Below are 27048 nucleotides of genomic sequence, written 5' to 3' on the forward strand. Positions count from 1 at the left end.
TCTTGTGAGTTCATTTTCATTTGTTTCCAGAAAGGTTTTGATTTCTTCCCTAATCTCGTTCTTGACCCATTCGTTGTTTAATAGCATGCTATTCAGTCTCCATGATTTTGAGTGTTTTAGGTTTTTTCCTTTGGGGTTGGTTTCTAGTTTCAGTCCCTTGTGGTCAGAGAAAATGCTTGATATGATTTCAATTTTCTTGAATTTGTTGAGGCTTGCTTTGTGTCCTATCATGTGGTCTATCTTTGAAAAAGTTCCATGGACACTTGAAAAGAATGTGTATTTTGCTTCTTTGGAATGAAAAGCTCTCTATATATCAGTTAAGTCCTTTTCCTCTAGGGTATTGTTAAGTGACACAATATCCTTGTTGAGATTTTGTTTGGAAGACCTGTCCATTTTTGATAGTGGGGTGTTGAAGTCCCCTAGTATAATTGTGTTGCTGTCCATATCTTTCTTGAAGTCCTCCAAGATTTTCTTTATGTATTTGGGTGCTCCTGTGGTAGGTGCATATATATATACAATGTTTATGTCTTCTTAGTGGATGCTTCCTTTGAGTATTATGAAGTGACCTTCTGGGTCTCTCTTTAGGGCCCTTCTTTGGAAGTCTATTTTGTCTGATATGAGTATTGTACTCCTGCTTTTTTTTTGCTGTCCGTTTGCTGGGAAAATTTGTTTCCAGCCCTTCACTTTCAGTCTGTGTAAGTCTTTTGTCCTGAGATGGGTATCTTGTAGGCAGCATATGTGTGGGTCATGTTTCTTATCCATTCAGCTCTTCTATGTCTTTTGATTGGAGCATTTAATCCATTTACATTTAAGGTTATTATCGATAGGTAGTTATTCATTGCCATTTTTTCCTACCTGTGTTCCTCTGTCTTTCTCTTTTCCTTCCTTTCCTTAAAGCAGTCCCTTTAGCATCTCTTGCAGAGCTGGTTTGGTGGAGCTGTATTCTTTTAGACTTCTGGGAAACTCTTTATTTGGCCTTCTATCTTGATTGAGAGCCTTGCTGGTTGAAGTAGTCTTGGTTGCAGGCCTCTGGGTCTCATTACTTGGAATATTTTTTGCCATTCTCTTCTGACTTGGAGCGTTTCCATTGAGAAGTCAGTTGCTAACCTTATTGGGGCTCCCTTGTATGTTACTTCCTTTTTCTCCCTTGCTGCCTTTAAGATCCTCTGTTTGTCTTGGAAATTTGCCATTTTAATAATGATGTGTCTTGCAGTGGGCCTCTTTGGGTTCCTCTTGCTTGGGACTCTCTGTCATTCCTGGATTTGGGTAAATTTTTCTCTCCTCAGATTAGGAAATTTTCCATCATTACTTTTTCAAACAGGATTTCTATCCCTTGTTCTTCTTCTTCTCCTTCTGGTATTCCTATTATATGGATATTGTTACGTTTCATGTTATCCTGCATTTCCCTTATTGCCTCTTTATTCTTTCTGAGCTTCTTTTCCTTCTTGTTCTTTCTGGGTGTTTTTTTCTACTTTGTCCTCCAGCTCGCTGATCTGATCCTCTGCTTCATCAAGTCTGCTTTTCATTCCTTCTACTGTGTTCTTCAATTCAGAAATTGTATTCTTCATTTCCTCTTGGCTTTTGTTGATAGTTTCTATTTCCTTTATCATGTTAATATAGTTTGCAGTGAGTTCATTGTAGTTTCCCTGTAGTTTCTGGTAGTTCTCTTTGAGCTCAGAGAACTTAGTGAGCTTCCTGATGACCATTGCTTTGAACTCAGTATCTGATAGTTGACTTGCCTCTTTTTCAGTTAGCATTCTTTCTGAGGGTTCCTCCTTTCCTTTTAATTGGGGATTGTTTCCTTGTCTTCCCATTGTTTGTGAGACTCTTCTTGTTAGCCTCTGCTTCTTAAATTGATCTATTCTGACTCCCTGGGTTTATGGTATGAACTTCTATGGTAGAATTCCAATGGGATTTAGTGGTGTTGTCGCCTTAATCTCCTGTGCTCACTGGTCTTGAGCTGATGTTTATGGGTCTAACAGGGTCTAACTCTGGTCTTTTCAGCACTCCAGGTTTTCTTGTCTCTCCTATGGGAAAAAGAGGAATGGGGTCAAAAAAAAAAAAAACAATGGAAGGAGGGAAAAAGGGGAATAGAAAAGGAAAGGTAGGAAGGGAGCAGGAATAAAGAAAGATCGGAGGCAAGATAAGAAGGAATTTTCTGACAAAAATTAAAACGACAGAATAAATAAAAGAAGGCAGGAAGAAGGAATAAAAAAGGTAAAGGATGGAAGGAAGAAGGAATAAAAAAAGAAAGAAGGACAGAAAGGAAGAAGGAATTCAGGGAGAAAGGAGGTAAGAAAAAAGAAGAAGAAAGAAAAAGAAAAAAAAAAAAAAAAAAGGTCTTCTGCTGGCTTTAAACTGGTCAGGTTAGTTTTGCTGTTCGTCCTGTCTGTGGAACGGGAGTTTGGTTGGAAGGATTGGTTTCACTTTTCTCCCTTCCTGAGCTACACTTTTCGCTGTTGTTCAGCCTTCAGTCTAGTTCCTCCGGGTCATTCTGCTCCCCACTAGGCCTTTAGTTCACCAGCTGTGGCTGTCCTTGAGTTGCACCAATTAGGGGCAACTCACATTCCACCTTCTTGATCTTTGCTGTCTTAGATGCTAGGGGCTCTCGGTGCTGCTATGGGGTAGTTCAGCCCCCTACTGGGTCGAGTCTTTCGGGGGAATGCAGTCTCTCCTAGCCCTGCAGCTCCCCTCTGCTGGGCGTTCTGCCTTCCTCCTAGAGAGCCAGTAGGCCCTGCAGAGTTTTATGCACAGGGGCTACGTAGGAGTTTTCAGAACCAGTGCTTTTTTTGGCTGTGGTCGCCTCCAGGCAGCCAGGCCGTTGATCGGGTTGTGTGGCCAATCTCTGCTTTGGACTTCAGTTGGTTGCTGATCCCCTGCTTTGGGTCTGTGTGCGGTGGCAGCCAGCCACTGATCCAGTTGCGTGCTCACCCAGGAGCTTTTTGTCTGTGCTCCCAGGCAGCCGGCGCTTATCCGGGCACCCGCCCCCCGCCCCCCGGGGTTTCAGGTGTGGGCCCCAGGCCACTGATTGGGGTACGCGCCCACCCCACTTTGGGTCTGGCGCTCAGGCAGCTGGGCCGCTTATCAAGGCTCGGGCTCACCCGGGGTTTCAGGTGTGGGCCCCTAGACGCGTGTCAGCCGGGCTTCAGGTGAGCGCAGGGGCTGCTTTTCCCGAGCTCACAGTCCAGGGCTGAGGGGGGAGGGGCGCCAGAGGCCGAGGCTGCTGCGGAGAGTTCTCTAACTAGCAACTACGTGCCTCTATTTTCTTTTCTTTTTTGAGAAGTTCTTCCTATTCAAGCCCCCCTTGTCCAAACAAGCACCTGGCTGCTCACACAGCCCAGCCTGGCTCTCTCCCACGAATCCTGCAGCCGACCCTTGTGCCCGGGCGGGGCTTCAGTCGCCCTAGTCCCGCGCAGGTCCCGGGGATCTTATTGTCCTTAAGCACTCTTCTTACCGTCTGATCTTTCGATGTCCTCTATCTTTGGTCTCCGATCTTCATATATGCTGGAATACTGTTGGCTGTTTGCTGTGCTCCTTAGAAGGGGCTGGGAGAAAGAGTAGTTAATGAACATGAAGAGGAAACTGGAGAAAGACATGGAAAACTCAGAGGCATTGCTCAAGGTTGAGAATACCTGGGACCCAGCGAAGAGGGCTCCAAATGCAATTTCTTCAAAGCATAAGAAAATGGTAGAAATGTTGTCACATAAGTAGACTTCCATAAGTCCCATTTGTTTATTCTTCCCTTTATGTCCCTTGCTCTAGGGGACATATTAGTAAAAACATTGCTGTGTGGAATATCTGAAATTTTCATGCCTATGTTCTTCTCTAGGACTTTTATGATGTCACAACTCATATTTACATCTTTTATCCAGCATGAATTTATTTTTATGTGTGGTGTAAGTTGATGATAAAGTTTCATTTTTTTGCATGTAGCTGTCCAGCTCTCCCAACACCATTTGTTGAAGAGGCTATTTTTGCTCCACTTTATGCTTTTCTCCCTTTGTTGAATATTAATTGACCATAGAGACATGGGTTTATTTCTGGGCTCTCTATTCTGTTCCATTGATCTATGTTTCTGTCCCTTTGCCAGTACCAGACTGTTTTGAGAACTGTGGCCTTGTAACATAGTTTGATACCAGGTACTGTGATCCCTCCTACTTTTTCTTTCTCAAAGTTGCTGTGGCTATTCAGTGTTATTTATGGTTCCATATAAATTTTTGAAATGTGTGTTCTATATCTGTGAAATATGTCCTTGGTATTTTAATAGGGATTTCTTTGAATCTATAAATTGCTTTGGGTAGTATGGACATTTTGATGATGTTAATTCTTCTAATCCATGAGCATGGTATGTGCTTCCATTTGTTTGTGTCTTCCTTAATTTCTTTCTTCAATGTTGTGTAGTTTTCTGAGTAGAGGTCTTTTACCTCCTTGCTTAGGTTTATTACTAGCTACTTTATTTTTCTTGTTGCTGTAGCAAAAGAGATTTTTTTCCTAATTTCTGTTTCTGATGTTTCATTGTTGGTGTACAAAAATGCCTTCAATTTCTAAACACTGACTTTGTATCCTGCTGTCTTCCCAAAGTCAATTATTAGGTTAAGTAGTTTTTTGGTGGAGTTTGTAGGGTTTTCCATGTACACTATCATGTTATCTGCAAACAATGAGAGTTTCATTTCCTCCTTTCCAATTTGGATGCCTTTTCTTTTTCTTTTCTCACCGCTGTGGCTAGAACTTCCAATACTTTGTTGAATAGGAGTGGTGAAAGTGGACAACCTTGTCTTGTTTGTGATCTTAGTGGGAAAGCTTTTAGTGTTGCCCGTTGCATATGATGTTGGCTGTAGGTTTCTCATATATGGCTTTAACATGTTGAGATATGCTCCCTCTACTCCCACTTTGCTGAGTGTTTTTATCAGAAATGGGTGCTGTACCTTATCAAATGCTTTTTCTGCATCTGTTGATATGATCATGTGATTTTTGTCTTTGCTGTTGTTGATGTGACGTATTAGGTTTATTGATTTGCAAATATTGTACCACCCTTATATCCCTGGGATGAATCCCACTTGATCATGGTGTATGATCTTTTTAATGTATTGCTGAATGTGGTTTGCCAATATTTTGTTGAGGATTTTAGCATCTATGTTCATCAGTGATATTGGCCTGTAGTTTTCTTTCTTTGTTTTGTCTTTCTCTGGTTTTGGGATTAGGGTGACGCTGGCCTCATAAAAACAGTTTGGGAGTCTTCCCTCTTCTTGGACTTTTTGCAGTAGTGTGTGAGGGATAGGGGTTAGCTCCTGAAATGTTTTGTAAAATTCCTGTGAAACTGTCCAGTCCATGGCTTTTGTGTGAAAGGAGTTTTCTGATTACTGCTTCTATTTCACTAGCTGTTATTGGTCTGTTCAGGCTTTCTGCTTCATCTTCAATCAGTTTTGGAAGATTATATTCTTCTAGAAATTTGTCCATTTCACCCAGGTTTTCAAATTTTTTGACATATAGTTGTTCATAGTAATTTCTTACAATCTTCTGTATTTCTGTAGTATCAGTTCTAATCTCTCCTATTTCATTTCTGATTTTATTTATTTGGGTCCTTTCTCTCTTGTTTGATGAGTCTAGATAAAGGCTTATTGATTTTGTTTATCTTTTCAGAGAACCAGCTCCTGGATTTATTGATCCTTTGAGTCTCTATATCATTTAATTATGCTCTGCTCTTGGTTATTTCCTTCCTTCTGCTCACTCTGGGACTTGTTTGTTGTTATTCCTCCAGTTCTTGCAGCTGCAGTGTTAGGTTGTTTATTTGAAGTGTTTCTATTTTTTTTTTAGGTAGGCCTGTATTGCTATGAACCTCCCTCTCAGGACTGCCTTCGTTGTGCCCATAGGTTTTGGACTCTTATTCATTTTTATTTGTTTCCAGAAACTTTTTGATATCTACCTTGATCTCATTATTCACCCAATCATTGTTTAATAGCATGCTATTCAATCTCCATGAGTTTGAGTGTTTTTGAATTTTTTCCTTGAGGTTGGTTTCTAGTTTCAGATCCTTGTCGTCTAAGAAAATGCTTGATATAATTTCAATTTTCTTGTGTTTGTTGTGGCTTGTTTTGTAGTCAACTATATTTTAATAACAGTTTATAGTGCCTAGTAGGTACTAACTAGGTACTAGGTACTAACTAGACCTATCTCAGTGATCATTTCATAAGTTATATAAATGTCTGATATTAATGTTGTACACCTGAAACTCATATAATATTGTATGTGAACTGCAACTGAGAAAATAAAATAAAAAACCCCTCATCATTAGCTTTGTTAACTGGTTGTCTATGGGTCTGAAATCCTTTTGTGGTCCTTTCAGGAGTCTTACATTTATTTCCAGAACCTCCTAACTACTTGCAAAGTACTATATGAATTGACTATCTCTTACACTTCTGATTATTTCAAACTTTTGGTGTTTGTAAGATTATGGAATAGATGCCTGATTATTATGGAATATGCCTGATGATTTTAACTTCACAGTGCAAAAATTTTGCCATTCAGTTACTACACTGTATCAATAGAACAGAGGCTGTTTGTACTTAATGGGTTTTTTTTGTTGCTGTTGTTTAATTTTGTTAATGTCTCATCCTGGAACTGAGCTTTCTCAGTCTCCTCTTCTTCCATTTTCCTGAATGCACCTTGTTCCAGGAAAGGACAATTAATTTTTCAAAGAATATTTACCTTCCTCCAGCTTTGATAGTCTCTTTCTCAATCCCTCACTTGTTTTCCTCATAGAATTCATCACATTTTGTGATTTTGAATGACCAGCTATTATTCTTTGGAAGTCTACCTCTTCCAATAAAAGGTAGGTTTCATGAAAATGACACTTTGCCTATTCTGTTTGTTGCCATATCCCCAGTGCCTAACCGTATGGCTGGCACAGAGTAGGTGCTAAAAAAATCTGCTGAAAGAATGAGTGATCAAAACCTTATACATTCTTCTACAGATCCTTTCTTCCTTTATTTTCTCTCCACACTTTGCCTTACTCTCATTTTCCTTGCTATAGTCTTTCTCTTCCATCTACTTCCCTCTTTGACTCCATTCTTCTAATGCCATTTATTCAACCAAACAACACTTCTGAAGACCAACTCCACTTAAGGCACTAAACTTTGCACTGTGAAAGACAAAGAAGACACAACCTCTTCTCATGAGGACCCTACAATCTTCATTCTTGTGTTTTATATCAGAGTTAATGAACTTTCCAGACTCCCAAAACATCATTTTGTTACCAGTTTCCCAGATCAGTCCTAATACCAAATAATTGAGCCTGTCAAACCCAGACCCCCAAAAACCACACTCTTAACTGCCAGTTGCTGGGTGCTTTTCTTGGAGTAAATAATGTTGTTGCATACTCAAGTGCAGAGCTCCAGTAATCACTTGGCAGTATGAGAACAAAGCCCTGACAAGGCCACTGAAGAAGCATGTCCTGTGTGCCTATGTGTCCCCTTCTTTATGACCCCTATAAAGCCTTCTAACTCCCTAGTATCATACTGAACTTATGGAATGTGTGTGTGTGTGTGTATCTCCCATGAATAAATAATATAAATATAAAATCTCCCATGGTTATTTCAGCTCTCCTCTCTCCCTATGGGCAGAAACCTACCCTGGCTGGATGCCCTGCCTTGTCATCTATACTTGGTTCATTTCATTTCCTTCCCTGCCGTCAGCCCATTTTTCCAGAAATTGCTCCAAAGTAGAGACAGAACTAGGTGGTCATGTTTGAGAGAGAAAAATGCCACATAACCTTGCTCCTCTGGCCCCTGATGACCAGATCAAGAGTAGTATCACTATCTAAAGAGAACTGATAAAAAGCTAGGCTGGGAATCATTTCATTGATTAAGATAAGCCAATCTTTCTCTTTCTCTCTCTCCAAAAATTTGAATTAGGAAACATAGGAAATCTATCATCATGGTTTGGCTTGTAAGAGTGTTCAACACAACCTCAGGGTTGGACCATGTGCAAACAGAGAATGCTGTCTAAAAAGATAAAATAGAGCCATGGCTGGTGTAGCTCAGTGGATTGAGTGCTGGCCTGCAAAACAAAGGGTTGCCAGTTCAATTCCCAGTCAGGGCATATGCCTGGGTTTCAGACCAGTTCCCCAGATGGGGGCATGTCAGAGGCAACCACACATTGATGTTTCTCTCCCTCTCTTTCTCCTTCCCTTTCTCTAAAAATAAATAAATAAAATATTTAAAGAAAATGTTAAAAAAATATAGAATCATTTGGGTATAGAGAGAAGTACAATGATGGAGACCAAGATGAATGAAAAAATCATCCGTGGTCCTTAGCAGCTTCCCAGAGCTCATTCTCAGGAGGGCTGACATGATCTGATCCCTATGTTCATGGGTCTTCCTGCACCCTTACTTAACCTGCCTGAGTGGAGTTTTGTTCCTTGCAACCTAGGTGTATTAATCCAAGCACATCTTTCTACATAAAGTTCTCTTTTGTCCCTTGTCAAATTTATCCTTTCTATAGAATTCTGCTCTTGAACTCAACTCACCTAGAAAGATATGAGCTCAGTCTTCCACCCCTTGAAGAAGGTTCCTTATCTCACTTGCCAGGAGAATGTCCTGTAGGCTAACCTACGTGCATGCCCTCAGTGGGCTTCAGCATTTCCTCCTGAGTCAGCTTATTACCCAGCACTGCAGTTACCACTCCCCTACCTCCAAGCTATGCACTTTCTAAATATATCAAGAGTTTTAAAACATTTTTCTAGCTACTGACTTTTAAACACATTTTACAAGTGATATTATTGGCTACATGAGGTTATAATAATAACATTTTAGCTGTACACTCCAGTTTTGTGTGCATTGCTTGTCCTGTGGCAACCCAAAGAACCGTAACAATAAGCAAGTTTACTTCCTGTGTCGGGGCCAATCTTTTCTCCTTCTCTCCTTGCCAGGGATAAAGATGAAAAAGATCTTTTTTTGTTTTCAAATATAGTTTGTTTAAGTTTATAGAAAGTGCTCACCTTTCAATGTGATGGATATCACTGGATTTTTGTCTGCCCTTAGTTTCTATGAGACAATAGTTTATAAAGTATCTTTTGTCCTTAGACTAACTCCAGGAGTCTTTTATTTGCAGTCAAGTATTCTAACCAATACATCTACACCTAGAAAAAAAGATGAAATGCACTAAACAAGAAAAAGCAGAAGGTTCAGACTTGAAAATCCCTATTGTTATCAGACTGGAATGGATTGAAACCCCACAAGTGAATGGCAACATTTTCCCTTCGTCTATGAATGTGTATTGGGTATCCCTCCCAGAAACAGTGTATCAGTGTGCTTTTGTTTCCCTCAGGATTTTTTCCTTTTTGATCCAAAGACATATGAGATTAGGTTTTATTTCAGGGTTTTGTTAAAGAGAATAAAGCTATTTAGTGGGGGCTTCCAGGGTGATTTGCAACCATATGCAAAAGTCTTTAAAAATAAACAGTGTCTACTTTAGAATTTTTTAAAGACAAAGGAAAATCCTAAGTAGGTTGGAGTAAGGGTGTTTTTTATCCCCAAAGATATTTTTTAAGGAGAATACATGGTTTTGATTTTAGTAATATTAAATAATATTTTAGCAAGAAAAAAGGAAAATAAATTTTGTTAGATTTAGGTGTTGAAATAAAAACATAGATTAGACATGTATGCCTCCCTCCTTCCCACAATTCCACCAAATCACTGATTTAACAATATAAGAAGAATTTCTTTTGCCCCAGATGAAAAAAGGAGGATTTGGGAATTTGAGTCCTTATTTTAGGTTTTTTTTTAACCCTGGACAAGTCACTTCACCGTAAATGTCCCAAGAATCAATTCCCTTCAATCTAGCAATTGTTCAGGCTAGGAGGGCCTCACATCTAGATTATAATGTTTTCATTAAGTTCTGTGCCTCCTATTAATTTTGACTGTGCTTCTTAGAAATATAGTGTTGACAAAATCTAGAACAGATTCCCCCAAAATGGAGTCCAGTGTTGGAGGTTTCATCATTTGGCATTTTGCATCAGAAGCACAAGGATCCACCTCCATGAGATCCTAGGCATGCATGAAAGGTTGTACCTCCCAGCACAAGGTTGGGGAACACAAGAACAGGTCAAGCTTCCTCAATAGCAGACCTGGCTGGAATGTGCTTGCTGGGGTGAGGTGAGCATAATCCCACACAAATGACATTCTGGAAAATCAGCCTACCTGGATTGAAGTAAAAAATAATATTTAATAAATCCTGGTCTCCCCACGTGATGACATTCTTGTACTTCTGGTACAGAGGATACAACATGTCCTCCCAAGCTAAGCCCGTTGGAATCACGCTGTTCTGGAAAAGAGAAAATCATCAGAATAGCTGAAGCAAAGCACATCCTTCTTGTCCACTGAAAAACAACATAGAGGGACCGATCCTATCTTTCCAAAAAAGCAAATATAGGAGGGATCTTGCTGAGCTCAAGGCACAGGGCAAAGCAAATCTAGGGCTATAGATTGTAGCATTTTAAATGTACACATGAATACTACATGGATCAGGAACTGGTAGTTAAGCCATAATTTCTACTTAGAAAACCACGCCCCACATTGACACTGTTTTTTAAGAGCCTTAATTTTGCCTCTGAAGTGGAGGAATAACAGAATTATGGCATCTTAACAAAAACAGCCTTTTCTTGTCTTAAAATAATAATTTAATTTAAAAATAAAAGCAACATATTCACAAACTAAATATTCAAATGGCATACAAAAATCTAAAGTACAGTAAAATTACCCTTCCTTCATCCTCCTGCATTCCCATTCCCATTCCCACTTCCCCTAAAATTATCCACAATGAACAATTAATGGTCTGTTAGGTATTTTTATAGAAATTTACAAGGCATAAAAGGGATAATACTCTACAATATTATGCTTTGTTGTATTTTAATTTTTTCACTTAGTATTTTTTTGAGATCATATTTATCTCACTTATAGATTTACCTACTTCTTTTTAATAAAAGGATAATTTTTTGGACTAATTCTCTACTGATGTTCATTTAGGTTTTTTCCAATTATTTTCTAGGATAAGAAATGAAGCCATGTACAGCTTTGTACAAATGCCTCTGTGTACTTATGTAAATATGTCCCTAGGGTAATTTCAAGAACTTTTCCCATGGTTATTGAAGCATGAATACACATAGCATTCAAACAGTATGGAATTCAGAAGTGCAACATAATAGTTCTGAATAGAAAATCTGCTGAAGCTTTAAATTAAAAAACCACCTGGACTTTTTCTGAACAAATATTCCATAACTTTCCAATCACTTTTTTCTTCCCTGGCTCCTGACATCATCACCTGTAAGTCACCTACTTACAACATTAGTACACTGACACTCCAGAAAAGACAAAATTCCAATTTTTAAACAAGTAAATACAAAATACTTCCTTACCTTGAACTGGGCAGTTCTTATACGAGTTAAATTCATTAACATGACTCCTGAATTAATTCCTGTAGAGCCATAGAAAGGGTGTTGAGCAAAGCGGCTGTACCAGCCAATTTTGGGGATTTCATGCTCTGGGGCCATGGCTGCAAGCTGGGTAGAATTAAACTGCCTCAGAAATTTCCAGATGTCATCAACAGGTCTCAGAAAGAGAACGTCAGTGTCCACATAGAGAAGTGAGTCCACATCCTTTAAAATCACCTTTGTGTGTATCGGGGAAGGAGAAGAGGAAGAAAACAAAAACTAGTCATAAACAAAGGAAGTGATTTCAACAATGCCACCAATATCATTAATTAATGTTGAATTTTAGAGAGGACACCACTCTTAGCTCCCTTCTCCATCTTCTTTAACTTGAGTGATTAGTGTCAATCAAGGGTAGAGAGTCAAAGGAAGATAAATCTTGATCTAGACTGGTCCAATTTCAGGACCCTGGACTATCTTTGCTAAGGGCTGAACTTTCAAAGGAATGAAAACACCAGAAATTACTATGGCTCTGTGTTCTTCCATCCTCCAGTAAAGCCATCTGTTTTTCTCTCTTAGGTTTTTTTTTTTTTTTGGTTGTTTTTTGTTTTTTGGAACAGTGAGGTCTGACATTAGACAATTTGAAGTGGACAATTTCAAAACTAGCTCATGCCAGGCTTTGGAATAAATACTCTGTCTCTGGATCCATTAGCTCTACCTCTTTTTGAAACGGTATATTGAGCTAATATTTAGACTTTGGAATAGGCAGAGCAAGTTCTTGGCTTAGTTTGCTTAAAGATCAAAGAATGGGGGAAAAAAGAAAAGAAAGATTAAAAAATGCATAAAGATGAAAGAAAGACAAACTTTTTCTCTAAAGGGCCAGAGAGTAAATATTTTAGGCTCTCTTGAAACCACTGAACTCTGCCATTGTAGCATGAAAACAGCCATCGATGATGTATAAACAAATGAACATGGCTATATTCTAATAAAACTTTATTCAGGGACACTAAAATTTGAATTTCATATAATTTTCAAATGTCACATAATCTTTGTTTGAATTTTTCAACCATTTGAAAGTAAAAGCCATTCTTGGCTCACGGGCTTTGTCAATGTCATTCAAGCAAACCACTTAAGTAAATGAAAACTCCTGTGCTAACTGCTTAGCCCTGGAGTTCAAGACTACAAAGCTTCAGCTAATAATAGTATTATTCACCTTATTTTGCCATTGTTCCCTAAATTTAGGGGTAAATTAAAACCAAGGTAGGATTTTTAGTCTTCCTGGATCCCGGGTCTAACATCATTGTAACACCATAACAACTACTTGTTATGGACAGAATGTCTGTGTCTTTCCAAAATTCATATGTTAAAGCCTAATGCCACAGTGTGATGGTAATTGGATAGGGAACTTTGGGGCAGTAATTAGGATTAGATGAGGTTATGAGGGTAGATCCATTGTGATGGAATCACGCCCTTAAAAGCGACACCAGAGACCTAGCTGTTCCAATAAAAACGCTGAGACAGATAGATGGCTTTACTGGAGGATGGAAGAATGCAGAGCCACTGTAATTTGCTGCTGTTTTCATTCCTTTGAAAGTTCTACTGTTACCGCAAAGGGCTCTCTCTCTCTCTCTCTCTCTCTCTGTCCACCATGTGAGGACACAAGAAGAAGGTAGCTTTCTGTAAGCAAAGAGGGCCTAAACAGAACACAACCATGCTGGGACCCAGATTTCAGACTTTCAGCCTCCAGAACCATGAATAGCTACATTTGTGTTGTCCAAGCCACCCAGTCTGTGCTATTTTGTTATGATAAGCTGACTAAGACAACATTCCATTAGGATCCCCAATATTTAAAATTGATGAACATGGTACTATATGATGCAGGTATCACAGAAATCGCACTTTTAAAGAATTAATGTTTAAATAATTTCAAAGCTTACAAGACTTAACATTATCACCTACTAGAAGAATAAATTTTGCAAACCAATAAAATAAAAAAAGTCATCATCTACTGTTTCATAAAACATTATTTTGACATTCATATTAACAAAATGAAAGGCCTAATTTCACAATTAGGATGCTATGTTTATTTTTTATTTTATTTTATTTTATTTTGTTTTTTATTGTTATTCAATTACAGTTGTATGCCTTTTCTCCCCATCCCTCCACCCCACCCCAGCTGAACCCACCTCCCTCCCCCACCTCCACCCTCCCCCTTGATTTGGTCCATGTGTCCTTTGAAGTAGTTCCTGTAAACCCCTCTCCTCACTGTCCCCTCCCCACTCCCCACTGGCTATTGTTAGATTGCGCTTGACTTCAATGTCTCTTGTTATATTTTGTTTCCTTTTTTCTTTTGTTGATTATGTTCCAGTTAAAGGTGAGATCATATGGTATTTGTCCCTCACCACCTGGCTTATTTCATTTAGCATAATGCTCTCCATTTCCATCCATGCTGTTGCAAAGGTTAGAAGCTCCTTCTTTCTCTCTGCGGCGTAGAATTCCATTGTGTAAATATACCATAGTTTTTGGATCCACTCGTTTGCTGATGGGCACTTAGGTTGCTTCCAGTACTTGTCTATTGTAAATTGTGCTGCTATGAACATTGGGGTGCATAGGTTCTTTTGGATTGGTGTTTCAGGGTTCCTAGGGTATAATAACAGCAGCGGAATTGCTGGGTCAAAGGGCAGTTCCATTTTTAGTTTTCTGAGGAAATTCCATACTGTTTTCCACACTGGCCTCACCAGTCTGCATTCCCACCAACAGTGCGCTAAGGTTCCCTTTTAACTGCATCCTCTCCAACATTTGTTTGTGGATTTGTTTCTGTTGGCCACTCTGACTGGTGTGAGATGGTACCTCATTGTGGTTTTAATTTGCATCTCTCTGGTGGCTAGTGATGCTGAGCATCTTTTCATATGTCTCTGGGCCCTCTGTATGTCTTCCTTGGAGAAGTGTCTGTTCAAGTCCTTTGCCTATTTTTTTATAGGGTTGTTTGTCTTCCTGGAGTGCAGTTGTGTGAGTTCTTTATATATTTTGGAGATCAGGCCCTTGTCTGAGGTATCATTAGCAAATATGTTTTCCCATACTGTTGATTCTCTTTTCCTCTTAATGCTGTTGTCTTTAGCCATGCAGAAGCTTTTTATTTTGATGAGGTCCTATTTGTTTATTCTTTCCTTTATGTCCCTTGCTTTAGGGGATGTGTCTGTGAGGATGTTGCTGTGTGGAATGTCTGAGATTTTCCTGCCAATGTTTTCCTCGAGGACTTTTATGGCGTTACAACTTATATTTAAGTCTTTTATCCATCTTGAATTTATTTTCAAGTATGGCGTAAGTTGCTGATCGAGTTTCATTTTTTTGCACGTAGCTGTCCAGGTCTCCCAACAACATTTATTAAAGAGGCTGTTTTTGCTCCATTTTATGCTCCTGCCTCCTTTGTCAAATATTAATTGACTGTAAAGACTTGAGTTTATTTCTGGGCTCTCTGTTCTGTTCCATTGGTCTATGTGCCTGTTTTTATGACAGTACCAGGCTGTTTTGATGACAGTGGCCTTGTAATACAGTTTGATATCAGGTATTGTGATCCCTCCTGCTTTGTTCTTCTTTCTCAAAATTGCTGCAGCTATTCAGGGTCGTTAATGGTTCCATATAAATTTCTGAAATGTTTGTTCTATATGTGTGAAATATGTCATGGGTACTCTAATACGGATTGCATTGAATCTATAAATTGCTTTGGGTAGTATGGCCATTTTCATGATGTAAATTCTTCCAATCCATGAGCATGGTACATGCTTCCATTTGTTTGTCTCTTCCTTAATTTCTTTCTTCAGTGTTGTGTTGTTTTCTGAGTACAGGTCTTTTACCTCCTTGGTTAGGTTTATTCCTAGGTACTTTATTTTTCTTGTTGCTATATCAAATGGGATTTTTTTCCTGATTTCTGTTTCTGCAGTTTCGTTGCTGGTGTACAGGAATGCCTTTGATTTCTGAGTATTGACTTTGTATCCAGCTGTTTTGCCAAATTCATTTATTAGGTCGAGTAGTTTTTTGGTGGAGTCTATAGGATTTTCCATGTACACTATCATGTCATCTGCAACCAGTAACAGTTTCATTTCCTCCTTTCCAATTTGGATGCCTTTTATTGCTTTTTCTTGTCTGATTGCTGTGGCTAGGACTTCCAATACTATGTTGAATAGGAGTGGTGAGACAGGGCATCCTTGTCTTGTTCCTGATCTTAGTGGGAAAGCTCTAAGTTTTTGTCCATTGAGTATGATGTTGGCTGTAGGTCTGTCATATATGGCCTTTATCATGTTGAGGAATGCTCCCTCTATTCCCACTTTGCTGAGGGTTTTTATCAGAAATGGGTGCTGTATCTTATGAAATGCTTTTTCCACATCTATTGATCACATATGATCATGTGATTTTTGTCTCTGCAGTTATTGATGTGATGTATTATATTTATTGATTTGCGAATATTGTACCATCCTTGCATCCCTCGGATGAATCCCACTTGGTCATTGTGTATGATCTTTTTAATGTATTGCTGGATGCGGTTTGCTAATATTTTGTTGAGAATTTTACCATCTATGTTCATCAGTGATATTGGCCTGAAGTTTTCTTTCTTCGTTGTGTCTTTATCTGGTTTTGGGATTAGGATGATGCTGGCTTCATAAAAAGAGTTTGGGAGTCTTCCATCAGTTTGGATTTTTTCGAATAGTCTGTGAAGAATAGGGGTTAGCTCTTCCTCAAATGCTTTGTAGAATTCTCCTGTGAAACCATCAGGTCCAGGGATTTTGTGTGTTGGGAGTATTTTGATGACTGCTTCACTTTCGTCCTCTGTTATTGGTCTGTCCAGGTTTTCTGGTTCTTCTTCATTCAGTTTTGGAAGATTACATTCTTGTAGAAATGTGTCCATTTCACCTAGGTTTTCACATTTCTTGGCATACAGTTCTTCGTAGTCATTTCTTACAATCCTTTGTATTTCTGTGGTATCAGTTGTAATCTCTCCTCCTTCATTTTTAATTGTGTTTATTTGGATCCTCTCTCTTTTCTTCTTGATGAGCCTACTTAAAGGATTGTCGAGTTTGTTTATCTTTTCAAAGAACCAGCTCCTGGATTCATTGATCCTTAGAATTGTGCTTTTAGTCTCTATGTCATTTAACTCTGCTCTGATCTTGGTTATTTCCTTCCTTCTGCTTGCTCTGGGCTGTCTTTGTTGTTGTTCCTCGAGTTCTTGTAGGTGTAGGGTTAGGTTGTTTGTTTGAAATGCTTCTATCTTTTTAAGGTAGGCCTGTATTGCCATGAACTTTCCTCTCAGGACTGCCTTTGCTGTGTCCCATAGGGTTTGGGTTGTTGTGAGTTCATTTTCATTTGTTTCCAGAAAGGTTTTGATTTCTTCCCTAATCTCGTTCTTGAGCCATTCATTGTTTAATAGCATGCTATTCAGTCTCCATAATTTTGAGTGTTTTGGGTTTTTTCCTTTGGGGTTGGTTTCTAGATTCAGTCCCTTGTGGTCAGAGAAAATGCTTGATATGATTTCAATTTTCTTGAATTTGTTGAGGCTTGCTTTGTGTCCTATCATGTGGTCTATCTTTGAAAAATTTCCATGTATACTTGAAAAGAATGTGTATTTGCTTCTTTGGGATAAAAATCTCTATATATATCAGTTAAGGCCATTTTCTCTAGGGTATTGTTAAGTGACACAATATCCTTGTTGATATTTTGTTTGGAAGACCTGTCCATTTTGACGGTGGTGTGTTAAAGTCCCCGACTATAATGGTGTTGCTGTCAATATCTTTCTTGAAATCCTCCAAGATTTTCTTTATGTATTTGGGTGCTCCTATGTTGGGTGCATATATATTTACCATGTTTATGTCTTCTTGGTGGATTGTTCCTTTGAGTATTATGAAGTGACCTTCTGGGTCTCTCTTTAGGGCCCTTCTTTGGAAGTCTATTTTGTCTGATATGAGTATTGCTACCCCTGCTTTTTTTTTCCTGTCCACTTGCTTGGAAAATTTGTTTCCAGCCCTTCACTTTCAATCTGTTTAGGTCTTTTGTCCTGAGATGGGTGTCTTGTAGGCAGCATATGTGTGGGTCATGTTTTCTTATCCATTCAGCTCTTCTATGCCTTTGATTGGAGCATTTAATCCATTTACATTTAAGGTTATTATTGATAGGTAGTTATTCATTGCCATTTCTTCCTACCTGTGTTCCTCTGTCTTTCTCTTTTCGTTCCTTTCCTTAAAGCAGTCCCTTTAGCATCTCTTGCAGAGCTGGTTTGGTGGAAGTGTACTCTTTTAGACTTCTTTTATCTGGGAATCTCTTTATTTGGCCTTCTATCTTGATAGAGAACCTTCCTGGGTAAGGTAGTCTTGGTTGCAGGCCTCTGGTTCTCATTACTTGGAATATTTTTTGCCATTCTCTTCTGACTTGGAGTGTTTCTATTGAGAAATCAGTTGCTAACCTTATTGGAGCTCCCTTGTATGTTACTTCCTGTTTCTCTCTTGCTGCCTTTAAGATCCTCTCTTTGTCTTGGAATTTGCCATTTTAATTATGATATGTCTTGCAGTGGGCCTCTTTGGGTTCCTCTTGCTTGGGATTCTCTGTGTTTCCTGGATTTGGGTGAGTTTACTCTCATCACATTAGGGAAATTTTCCATCAATACTTTTTCAAAGAGGTTTCCTATCTCTTGCTCTTTTCTTCTCCTTCTGGTGTTCCTATTATATGGATATTGTTATGCTTCATGTTGTCCTGCATGTCCCTTAATCCCTCTTCATTGTTTCTCAGCCTCTTTTCCTTTTCTTGTTCTTTCTCGGTGTTTTTTCTACTTTGTCCTCCAGCTCGCTGATCTGATCCTCTGCTTCATCAAGTCTGCTTTTCATTCCTTCTACTGTGTTCTTCAATTTAGAAATTGTATTCTTCATTTCCTCTTGGCCCTTTTTGATAGTTTCTATTACCTTTTTCATGTTGATATAGTTTGCAGTGAGTTCATTGTACTTTCCCTATAGTTTCTGGTAGTTCTCTGTGAGCTCAGTGAGCCTCCTGATAACCATTGCTTGGAACTCAGTATCTGATAGTTGACTTGCCTCTTTTTCAGTTATCATTCTTTCTGAGGCTTCCTCCTTTCCTTTCATTTGGGGATTGTTTCTTTGTCTTCCCATTGTTTGTGAGACTCTTCTTGTTAGCCTCTGCTTCTTAAATTGATGTATTCTGACTCCCTGGGTTTATGGTATGAACCTCTATGGTAGAATGCCAGTGGGATTTAGTGGTGCTGCCTCCTTAATCTCCTGCACTCACTGGTCTTGAGCTGATGTTTATGGGTCTAACAGGGTCTAACTCTGGTCTTTTCAGCACTCCAGGTTTTATTGTCTCACCTGTGGGAAAAAGAGTAAGGGGGGGAAAAACGGAGAAGGGAAGGAGGGAAGAAGGGAATAGAAAAGGAGAGGAAGGAAGGAAGAAGGAATAAAGAAAGATCGGGGGCAAGATAAGAAAGAATTTTAACAAAAATTAAAACAAAACAATAAATAAAAAATTCAGGAAGAAGGAATAAAAAAAAGAAATAAGGTCAGAAAGGAAGAAGGAATTCAGGGGAAAGGAGGAAAAAAAAAAGTCTTCTGCTGGCTTTAAACAGATCAGGTTAGTTCTGCTGGTCTTCCTGGTGTGAAACGGGAAGGGGTGGTTGGAGGGATTGGTTTCACTTTTCTCCCTTCCTGAGCCACACTCTTTGCTGTTGTTCAGCCTTCAGTCCAGTTCCTCAGGGTCCTTCTATTCCCCAGTAGGACTTTAGTTCACCAGTTGTGCTGTCGCTGAGTTGCACCAATTAGGGGTGACTCACACTCCCCCTTCTTGCTCTTTGCTCTCTTAGATGCTAGGGGCTCTAGGTGCTGCTATGCGGTAGTTCAGCCCCCTACTGGGTCGAGTCTTTCCGGGGAATGCAGTCTCCCCTATTCCTGCAGCTCCCCCTTTCTGGGCATTCTGCCTTTGTCCTAGAGAGCCAGTAGGCCCTGCAGGGCTCTGTGTGCAGGGGCTAGGTAGGAGTTTTTCAGGACTGGTGCTTTTAGGTGTGGTCCCTCGCAGGTCGCCAGGCCGTTGATCAGCCGATCTGCCCCTGTGGGCCTGGGTTGCGCAGCAGGAGGGTCCGCTGCTTTAGGTTTGTGTGTGGGGCAGCTAGCCTCTGTTCCCGGTGTGCACCCACCTGAGGTTTTAGGTGTGGGCGCCCAGCCGGGGTTTCAGTTGTGGGTGCCCAGTCCGCTAATCTGGGTGCGTGCAATTTGGCTTCAGGTGAGAGCTGGGGCTGCTTATCCCACGTTCACAGTCCAGGGGCTGAGCGGGGAGGCCACCAGAGGCGGCGGCTGCTGTGGAGAGTTCTCTAAGTAGCCGCTGAGTGCCTCTATTTTCTCTTTTTCTTTTTGAGAAATTCTTCCTATTCAAGCCCCCCTGGTCCAAACAAGCACCTGGCTGCTCTCACAGCCCAGCCTGGCTTTCTCCCAAGAATCCTGCAGCAGACCCTGCGCCCTAGCCGGGGCTTCAGTTGCCCTGGTCCCCGCACAGGTCCCAGGGACCTTATTGTCCTTAAGCAATCTTCTTACCATCAGATCTTTCAATGTCCTCTATCTTTGGTCTCCGGTCTTCATATATGCTGGAATACCGTTGGCTGTTCGCTCTGTTCCTCAGATCTGCTAGGTGTTTCACTGGTGCTGAGGGGAAGTGGACTCTGCTCCCATCTATCTCGCCACCATCTAAACATATCTTTTTCTGACCTCTTCTCTTTCTAAATAGCACCACCATCAATTTGGTAGTTTAAACCATATGAAAATGCACTTCTTTGTAGGTTGTAATTAGCTGAATATTGGTAGTTTCAAAGAGATCAACTTTAATAGTTGTTCAGGTCAGCAATCTGGGTGAAATTCTTATTACCTCACTTCCCTTCAACTCTTACAACAAGCCAATCATGAGGCACGGTAAATTCTATTTCTCAGGTAGGTTCTGAATCCATCTCTAAGTCAACTACCATAGCCCAAGTCATCACTTATTGGCCCCAGCGATTCCACTGTCCATACTGCTTTGAACCAGTGTGTCCTCTTTAAAACACAATTTAGGTTATCCTACTTCCATGGTAGGAATCAGTCAACAGCTTCTCACTGCCCTCAACACAAAGAGCAGATACTCAACATGGCTTACAGAGCCAGAAAGTTCTAGTCCGGGCTGACCTCTTAAATCCCCCCTCACTCTATTTTCTGGTTGATGTACCTTTTGAATTTTCTCAGATAGGCTTCTTCCCAATTCAGGGCCTTCGTACAAACTCTCCCTTTTGCCTGGAGCCCTTTTCTTTTTTGTTAACCCTCAGGCCCTTGTCACTCAATGACCCTTACGTCTTTATCTGTGTCCTAGCATAAAGGTCATACCTCAAGAGAACATTCTAAGACAACCCCCAGACCTGAGATGAACCACATGTTCCATCAATGAGACTCTGTTCTCCCCTTCAGCATAGAGCACACTTCCAATTACCTGTTCAATGTCCTGTTGGATTCAAACTCCAAGAGGGTAAGACCACAACTGTCTTGTTCATCACCATATCACCATCACTAAGCCATACCTAGCACATAATAGGCACCCAATAAATGTGTGCTGAATGCATGACTCCCTCAAAAACATCAAGTTTAAAGTTCAAAGCTGCCATCTTGTCTCAGTGATATCCTAGTTTTGATATATGTTCAGCAATTTTTCTATTTAGGAATTTTAAAAAATCAAATTGAAACATTCTATGTTTTGAAATATATTTATTGTTATATTTTTCTAATTATTGTATAGAGAAAAAGTAAATTTGTGATCATGGGGGGAAACAATCAAAGAGCCCCACTTTTAGATAACCTGTGTTTGTTCTTATGTTGGTTCTTATAGCAACTTATATTTGAGTTGGTGACATCAAATAAAGTATACAGAGATGGAATATCAGAGAAAGATTATGTTAACAGTAATCTTCAACTCTATGGGAAAGTGCATAAATTCATTGGCTGGCCAGGAAAATAGTCTCCTTTTACTGTTTTGTGGTATAATGAGGACCTTCTACATATTTTTAAAAATGAAGCCTTTACAAGCTAACAACAAAAAGATAATTTATATTTTTATGAACAGATGTTTTAAATACTTTTGTAAGTTATATAAGATTTTAATATTTGCATAGCTTCATTTTTTAGTCTCTTCTAGATGATATGTATGGTTCTTTGTTAATTAAAGGGATGTATAGAAATGCAAATGTTGCAGATTATAAATTTTTTTTAAAAGACTGTCTGCTAAATGGATTTCAAGGCTATTGGGGACTTTGCATGCTTAGACAAAAGAGAACTGGAAGTTAACAAAAAGAAGAGAGATTTAGGTAAAGAACTTAATGCAGAGAAGTGGGAATGAATGCATAGGTTAATAAAAATGGATGTGTCAAGTCAGACATCAGATTGTGCAATTTAAAAAAAATCATAATCAAAAGCCTGAACCAGAACTCTGGACCTTTTCTGAATTACTCCCTACCATGGCTAAGTTACTGTAGGTAGCAGTTAAGAACGAGCAGCCAGAGGGGAAATAAAGTAGGGCCCCCACAATTATAATCTAACAAAGAACTTAAAACAGGAGGCTAGAAACAAAAGGGAGACATAGCTCACTCATTGACGTAGCAGTCCTTAGCATGGTCTGATAAGATTGCCAAGCATTCCAAACATCACAAGCAAAACTATGATAGCGCAGAAGAAGGGAGACTTGTAAGTCTTTGTGTATCATCTCCACTAGCTGGGAAAGCCTTTGTGACTGTATTAATCCCAAGGTCTGGGGAGGGGGAGGAGGAGGGAGAACCTAGAAGCCGACTAAAGTATATTACCTCTGAACCCCAATAGTCATCACACTCAGATTAGCTGAAGGCCCACTTGTAGCCTTGGCTGAAGTGTATAGAATAAACTTACTAACAAACTTACTACCTTATTTCATATATAGATTTCATAAATAAACTTACTATCTCATTTTGACTACATATTTGTCTCTTGTGTGAATTCATCTCTTGTGAGCAAGGCAAGAACTGAGGAACAAGTTTGGGGGTGGGTCCCTGACTTGGGTTTCTCCCTGGTAACAGCTACATCTAGTAGTAGTTACTGTTAGAAGAGAAATAATAATCATAGTTAATATTTATAGAAGGTCAACTTTGTGCCAAGCGGATGGAGGAAACTGAGGTGTACAGGAAGAAATTGGGAGTTTTCTGAGGTGTACATAGCTAGTAAATGGTGCCACAGTCAGAATGACCCTTAATTCAAAACAAGCTTTGGATGTTCTCAGTCCCTCAATCTTTGGGAAAGACAACTTTTCATACACAGAAAACCTCTCTACACCCTGAAGACTAAGACCATTGACTACAGAATCCAAGACAAACACATTTTCAGCTCTATATAAATGTTTCTGAAGGGATTCCATTTAATGTCACCACATTCCCTTTCACAAGCAACATCTTATTAAAAGCAGGTGTTCCTACCGGAAGAAAGAGTCTCTGGGCAGCACAGGGTTTGAATAATTTCTTCCATTCTTGAGAGTTTCCCACTGAAAATGTGATGGGGTAGATTCTGTGCTCAAACTTCTTTGTATATGAATCAGGCCACTGTCGTAACTGAAAAACATGGAAGAGAAGGGAAGGTTAATTAGACCCCAGAAATGTGGAAAAACACTTAAAGCTTCTGAAAGGTCAGGTGGAATTTATTCAGGAAAGTTACATAAGAAGTAACTTTGTCACCATCGCTACTCACTGAATGAAAGACCATTAATAGAAATAAAAAAAAATCCAGAGGTGGCAAGGTTGAAGGTAAATACATAAGCACTGTGAGGAAAGCATAAATTTGAACAAATTTCCAAGAAGGCAATTTGGAAATTGGTAACCACAGATCTCAAAAGACAAAGATACAGACTTTCACCAAAACATATCAAAAAAAAAAAAAAACACTTGGGAACAAACTAAATGCCCAAAATTCATTATGATAGGAATATACAATTAGAAGGATTTGTAAGATGGCAGCCAAGTAGGCAGAAGCCCAATCCACTTGCTCTTGCACCCAACTCAGACACGTGGCTGATCTTCCAAAAAATAAACTGAACATTCAATGTTAACTTAGCTAATATGAAATTTGGAAGCCAAGGAGTACAGAAGCCACTTCACAATGGGTGGTCAGGAGATTATACAGGTGGAAGGGGAAATTCCCCAGATGAGATGCCAGCAGCCATGGCACCTGCAGCCAGGGCCTGCATTGTGGAGAGCCTGGTCAGAGATTGCAGCATTGTGGCTCCCTCCCCTTCCAGGGCAATAATTATCTTGGATCACAATGGCTTGAAACTAGAAAGCAACTTCAAGGAAAAAAATTAAAAACTGAATAGCATGTTATTAAATAAGGAATGGGTCAACAATGAGATCAAAGAATATATCAAAAAAGATATCTGAAAACAAATGAAAACGAACACATAACAACCCCAAAACTATGTCAAACAGCAAAGGCAGTACTGACAGGAAAGTTCATAACGATACAGGACTACCTAAAAAAGATAGAAAATTTTCAAATAAACAACTTAATCCTACATCCATAAGAACTGGAGGAACAACAACAAACAAAGCCCAGAGCGAGTAGAAGGAAGGAAATAATCAAGATCAGAGTAGAATTTAAAGAAATAGAGACTAAAAGAACAATTCAAAGGATCAATAAATCCAGAACCTGGTTCTTTGAAAAGATAAACAAAATCAACAAGCCTTTATCAAATCATCAAGAAAAAAGAGAGAGGACCCAAATAAATAAAGTCAGAAACAAAAGAGGAGAAACTATAACTGATATCACAGAAATATCAAAGGATTGTCAGAAATTACTATATACACTATATGCCAAGAAATTTGACAACATGGGCAAAATGGATACATTACTAGAAATATATAACCTTCCAAAACTGAATCAAGAAGCAGGAGAAAGCCTGAAAGACCAATAACTAGTGAAATCAAGGAGGTAAATCAAAAAATTCTCAGCACACAAAAGCTCAGGACCAGCCAGTTTCACAGGACAATTTTACCAAACATTTAGGAAAGCATTAACTCATATCCTTCTCAAACTATTCCAAAAAATTCAAGAAGAGGGAAGACTCCCGAACTCTTTTTATGAGGTCAGCATTATTCTAATTCTAATACCAGGTAAAGACACAACAAAAAAAGAAAACTACAGGCCAATATCACTGATGAACATAGATGCTAAAATCCTCAACATAATATTGGCAAACCAGATCTAGTAATATATTAAAAAGATCATACACCATGATTAAGTAGGATTCATCCTAGGGATGCAAGAATGGTACAATATTCACATAATAAATCACATAAACAAAAGGAAAGACAAAAATCATATGATCATATCAATAGATGCTAAAAAATATTTGATAAATTACAAAACCAATTTATGATAAAGAAACTCAGCAAAGTGAGAGTAGAGGGAGCATACCTTTACATAATAAAGGCCACATACAAGAAACCTATAGCCAACATCATACTCAAAGGGCAAAAACTAAAATCTTTCCCACTAAGATCAAGAACAAGACAAGAATGTCTGCTTTCACCACTTCTATTCAACATAGTATTGGAAGTCTTAGGAACAGAATCAGACAAAAAAAAGAAATAAAAGGCATCCAAATTGGAAAGGAGGAAGTAAAACTGCCATTGTTTGCAGATGACATGATAGTGTACATAGAAAATCCTAGAGACTCCACCAAAAAAAACTATTCAATTTAATAAGTGAATTTGGCAAAACAGTGGGATGCAAAGTCAATATTCAGAAATCGAAGGAATTTTTGCACACCAACAATGAAATGTCAGAAACAGAAATCAGGAAAAACATCCAATTTTATATAGCAACAAGAAAAATAAAGTACCTAAGAATAAATCTAAACAAGGAGGCCTGTACTCAGAAAACTACACAACACTGAAGAAAGAAATTAAGGAAGACACAAATAAATGGAAGTATATATGGTGTTTATAGATTGGAAGAATTAACATCATTAAAAATCCATAGTACACAAAGCAATCTATAGATTCAATGCAATCCCTTTTATAATACCAATGACATATTTCACAGATAGGGGAGAAATATTTCAAAAATGTATATAGAAATAGAAATGACCCTGAATAGCCTAAGCATATTTGAGAAAGAACAAAGTAGATGGGATCACAATACTTGACATCAAACTGTATTACAAGGCCACTGTAATCAAAACAGCCTGGTACTGGCATGAGAACAAACACATAGATCAATGGAACAGAATAGAGAGCAAAGAAATATAGCCATGTCTCTATTGCTAAATAAAATTTGACAAAAGGGGCAGGAGCATAAAATGGAGCAAAAATAGCCTTTTTAACAAATGGTGTTGGGGGAGCTGGACAGCTACATGCAAAAAAATTAAACTTGACTACCAACTTATACCATACACAAAAATAAATTCAAGGTGGATAAGACTTAAATATAAGTCATGACACCATAAAAGTTCTAGAGGACAACATAGTCAGGGAAATCTCAGATATTCCATGTAGCAATATTTTTACTTATATGTCCCCTAGAGCAAGTGACATAAAGGGAAGAATAAACAAATGGGACTTCACCAAATTAAAATGCTTCTTCATGGCTAAAGAAAACAGTATTAAATAAAAAGAGAACCAACTCTATGGGAAAATATATTTGCCAATGATACTTCAGACAAGGGTTTAATCTCCAAAATATATAAAGAACTCACATGACTCCATTCTAAGAAGGCAAGCAACCCAATTTAAAAATGGGCAAAGGACTTGAACAGACACTTCTCCAAGGAGGACGTACAGAGGGCCCAGAGACATATGAAAAGATGCTCAACATCACTAGCTATCAGAGTGATGCATATTAAAATCACAATGAGATGCCATTTCACACCAATCAGAATGGCCATCATAATAACCAAAGCAACAAACAAGTGTTGGAGAGGTTGTGGAGAAAAGGGAACCCGAGTGCACTGTTGGTGGGAATGCAGACTGGTGTAGCCATGTGGAAAACAGTATGGAATTCCTCAGAAGACTAAAAATAGAACTGCCTTTTGATCCAGTGATGCTACTACTGAGATTATACCCCAACAATCCTGAAATACCAATTCAAAAGAACCTATGCACCCCAATGTTCATAGCAATGTTATTTACAATAGCCTAAGTGCCCATCAGTAAATGAAGGGATCAAAACAATGTGGAACATTTATCTAATGGAATACTATGCAGCAGAAAGAAAGAAGGAACTCCTACACTTGACAACAACATGGATGGAACTGGAGAGTATTATGCTAGGTGAAATAAGTCAGTTGGCAAAGACAAATCTCACCTATATGTGGAAGCTAATGAACAAAACAAACAAATGAGCAAAACAGAACCAGGGACATGGAAATAAGACACAAACTGACAGTGATTGGGGGGGAGGGATAGCGGGGGAAAGAAGGGGAAGGAATATGTGTAAAGCACCCATGCACATGGACAACAGGGTGGGGATTGACTGTGGAAGCAGAGGGTTGGTTGGCAGGGAGAGAGCAACTGGGGGAAAATTGTGACAACTGTAATTGAACAATTTTTAAAA

The 27048-nt window shown here is 39.0% G+C and overlaps 1 protein-coding gene across 3 annotated transcripts in view; it reads right to left on the bottom strand.

Annotated features, from left to right (window-relative positions):
* Window positions 1–27048, bottom strand: part of GXYLT2 (glucoside xylosyltransferase 2) — a 144251-nt gene that overhangs the window by 62282 nt on the left and 54921 nt on the right. For 2 of the 3 annotated variants that reach the window (XM_024556771.4, XM_045192349.2), the window contains exons 3-5: window positions 22920–23051; window positions 11411–11662; window positions 10197–10320 (exon numbers count right to left, since the gene is read on the bottom strand). In XM_024556771.4, the coding sequence (XP_024412539.1) occupies window positions 10197–10320; window positions 11411–11662; window positions 22920–23051 (508 nt within the window). The remainder of the gene's footprint in view (window positions 1–10196; window positions 10321–11410; window positions 11663–22919; window positions 23052–27048) is intronic. The other variant, XM_053929785.1, reaches the window with a different exon arrangement.

The sequence above is a fragment of the Desmodus rotundus genome, chromosome 8 (genome assembly GCF_022682495.2).
Source record: "Desmodus rotundus isolate HL8 chromosome 8, HLdesRot8A.1, whole genome shotgun sequence".
Classification (NCBI taxonomy): Eukaryota; Metazoa; Chordata; class Mammalia; order Chiroptera; family Phyllostomidae; genus Desmodus; species Desmodus rotundus.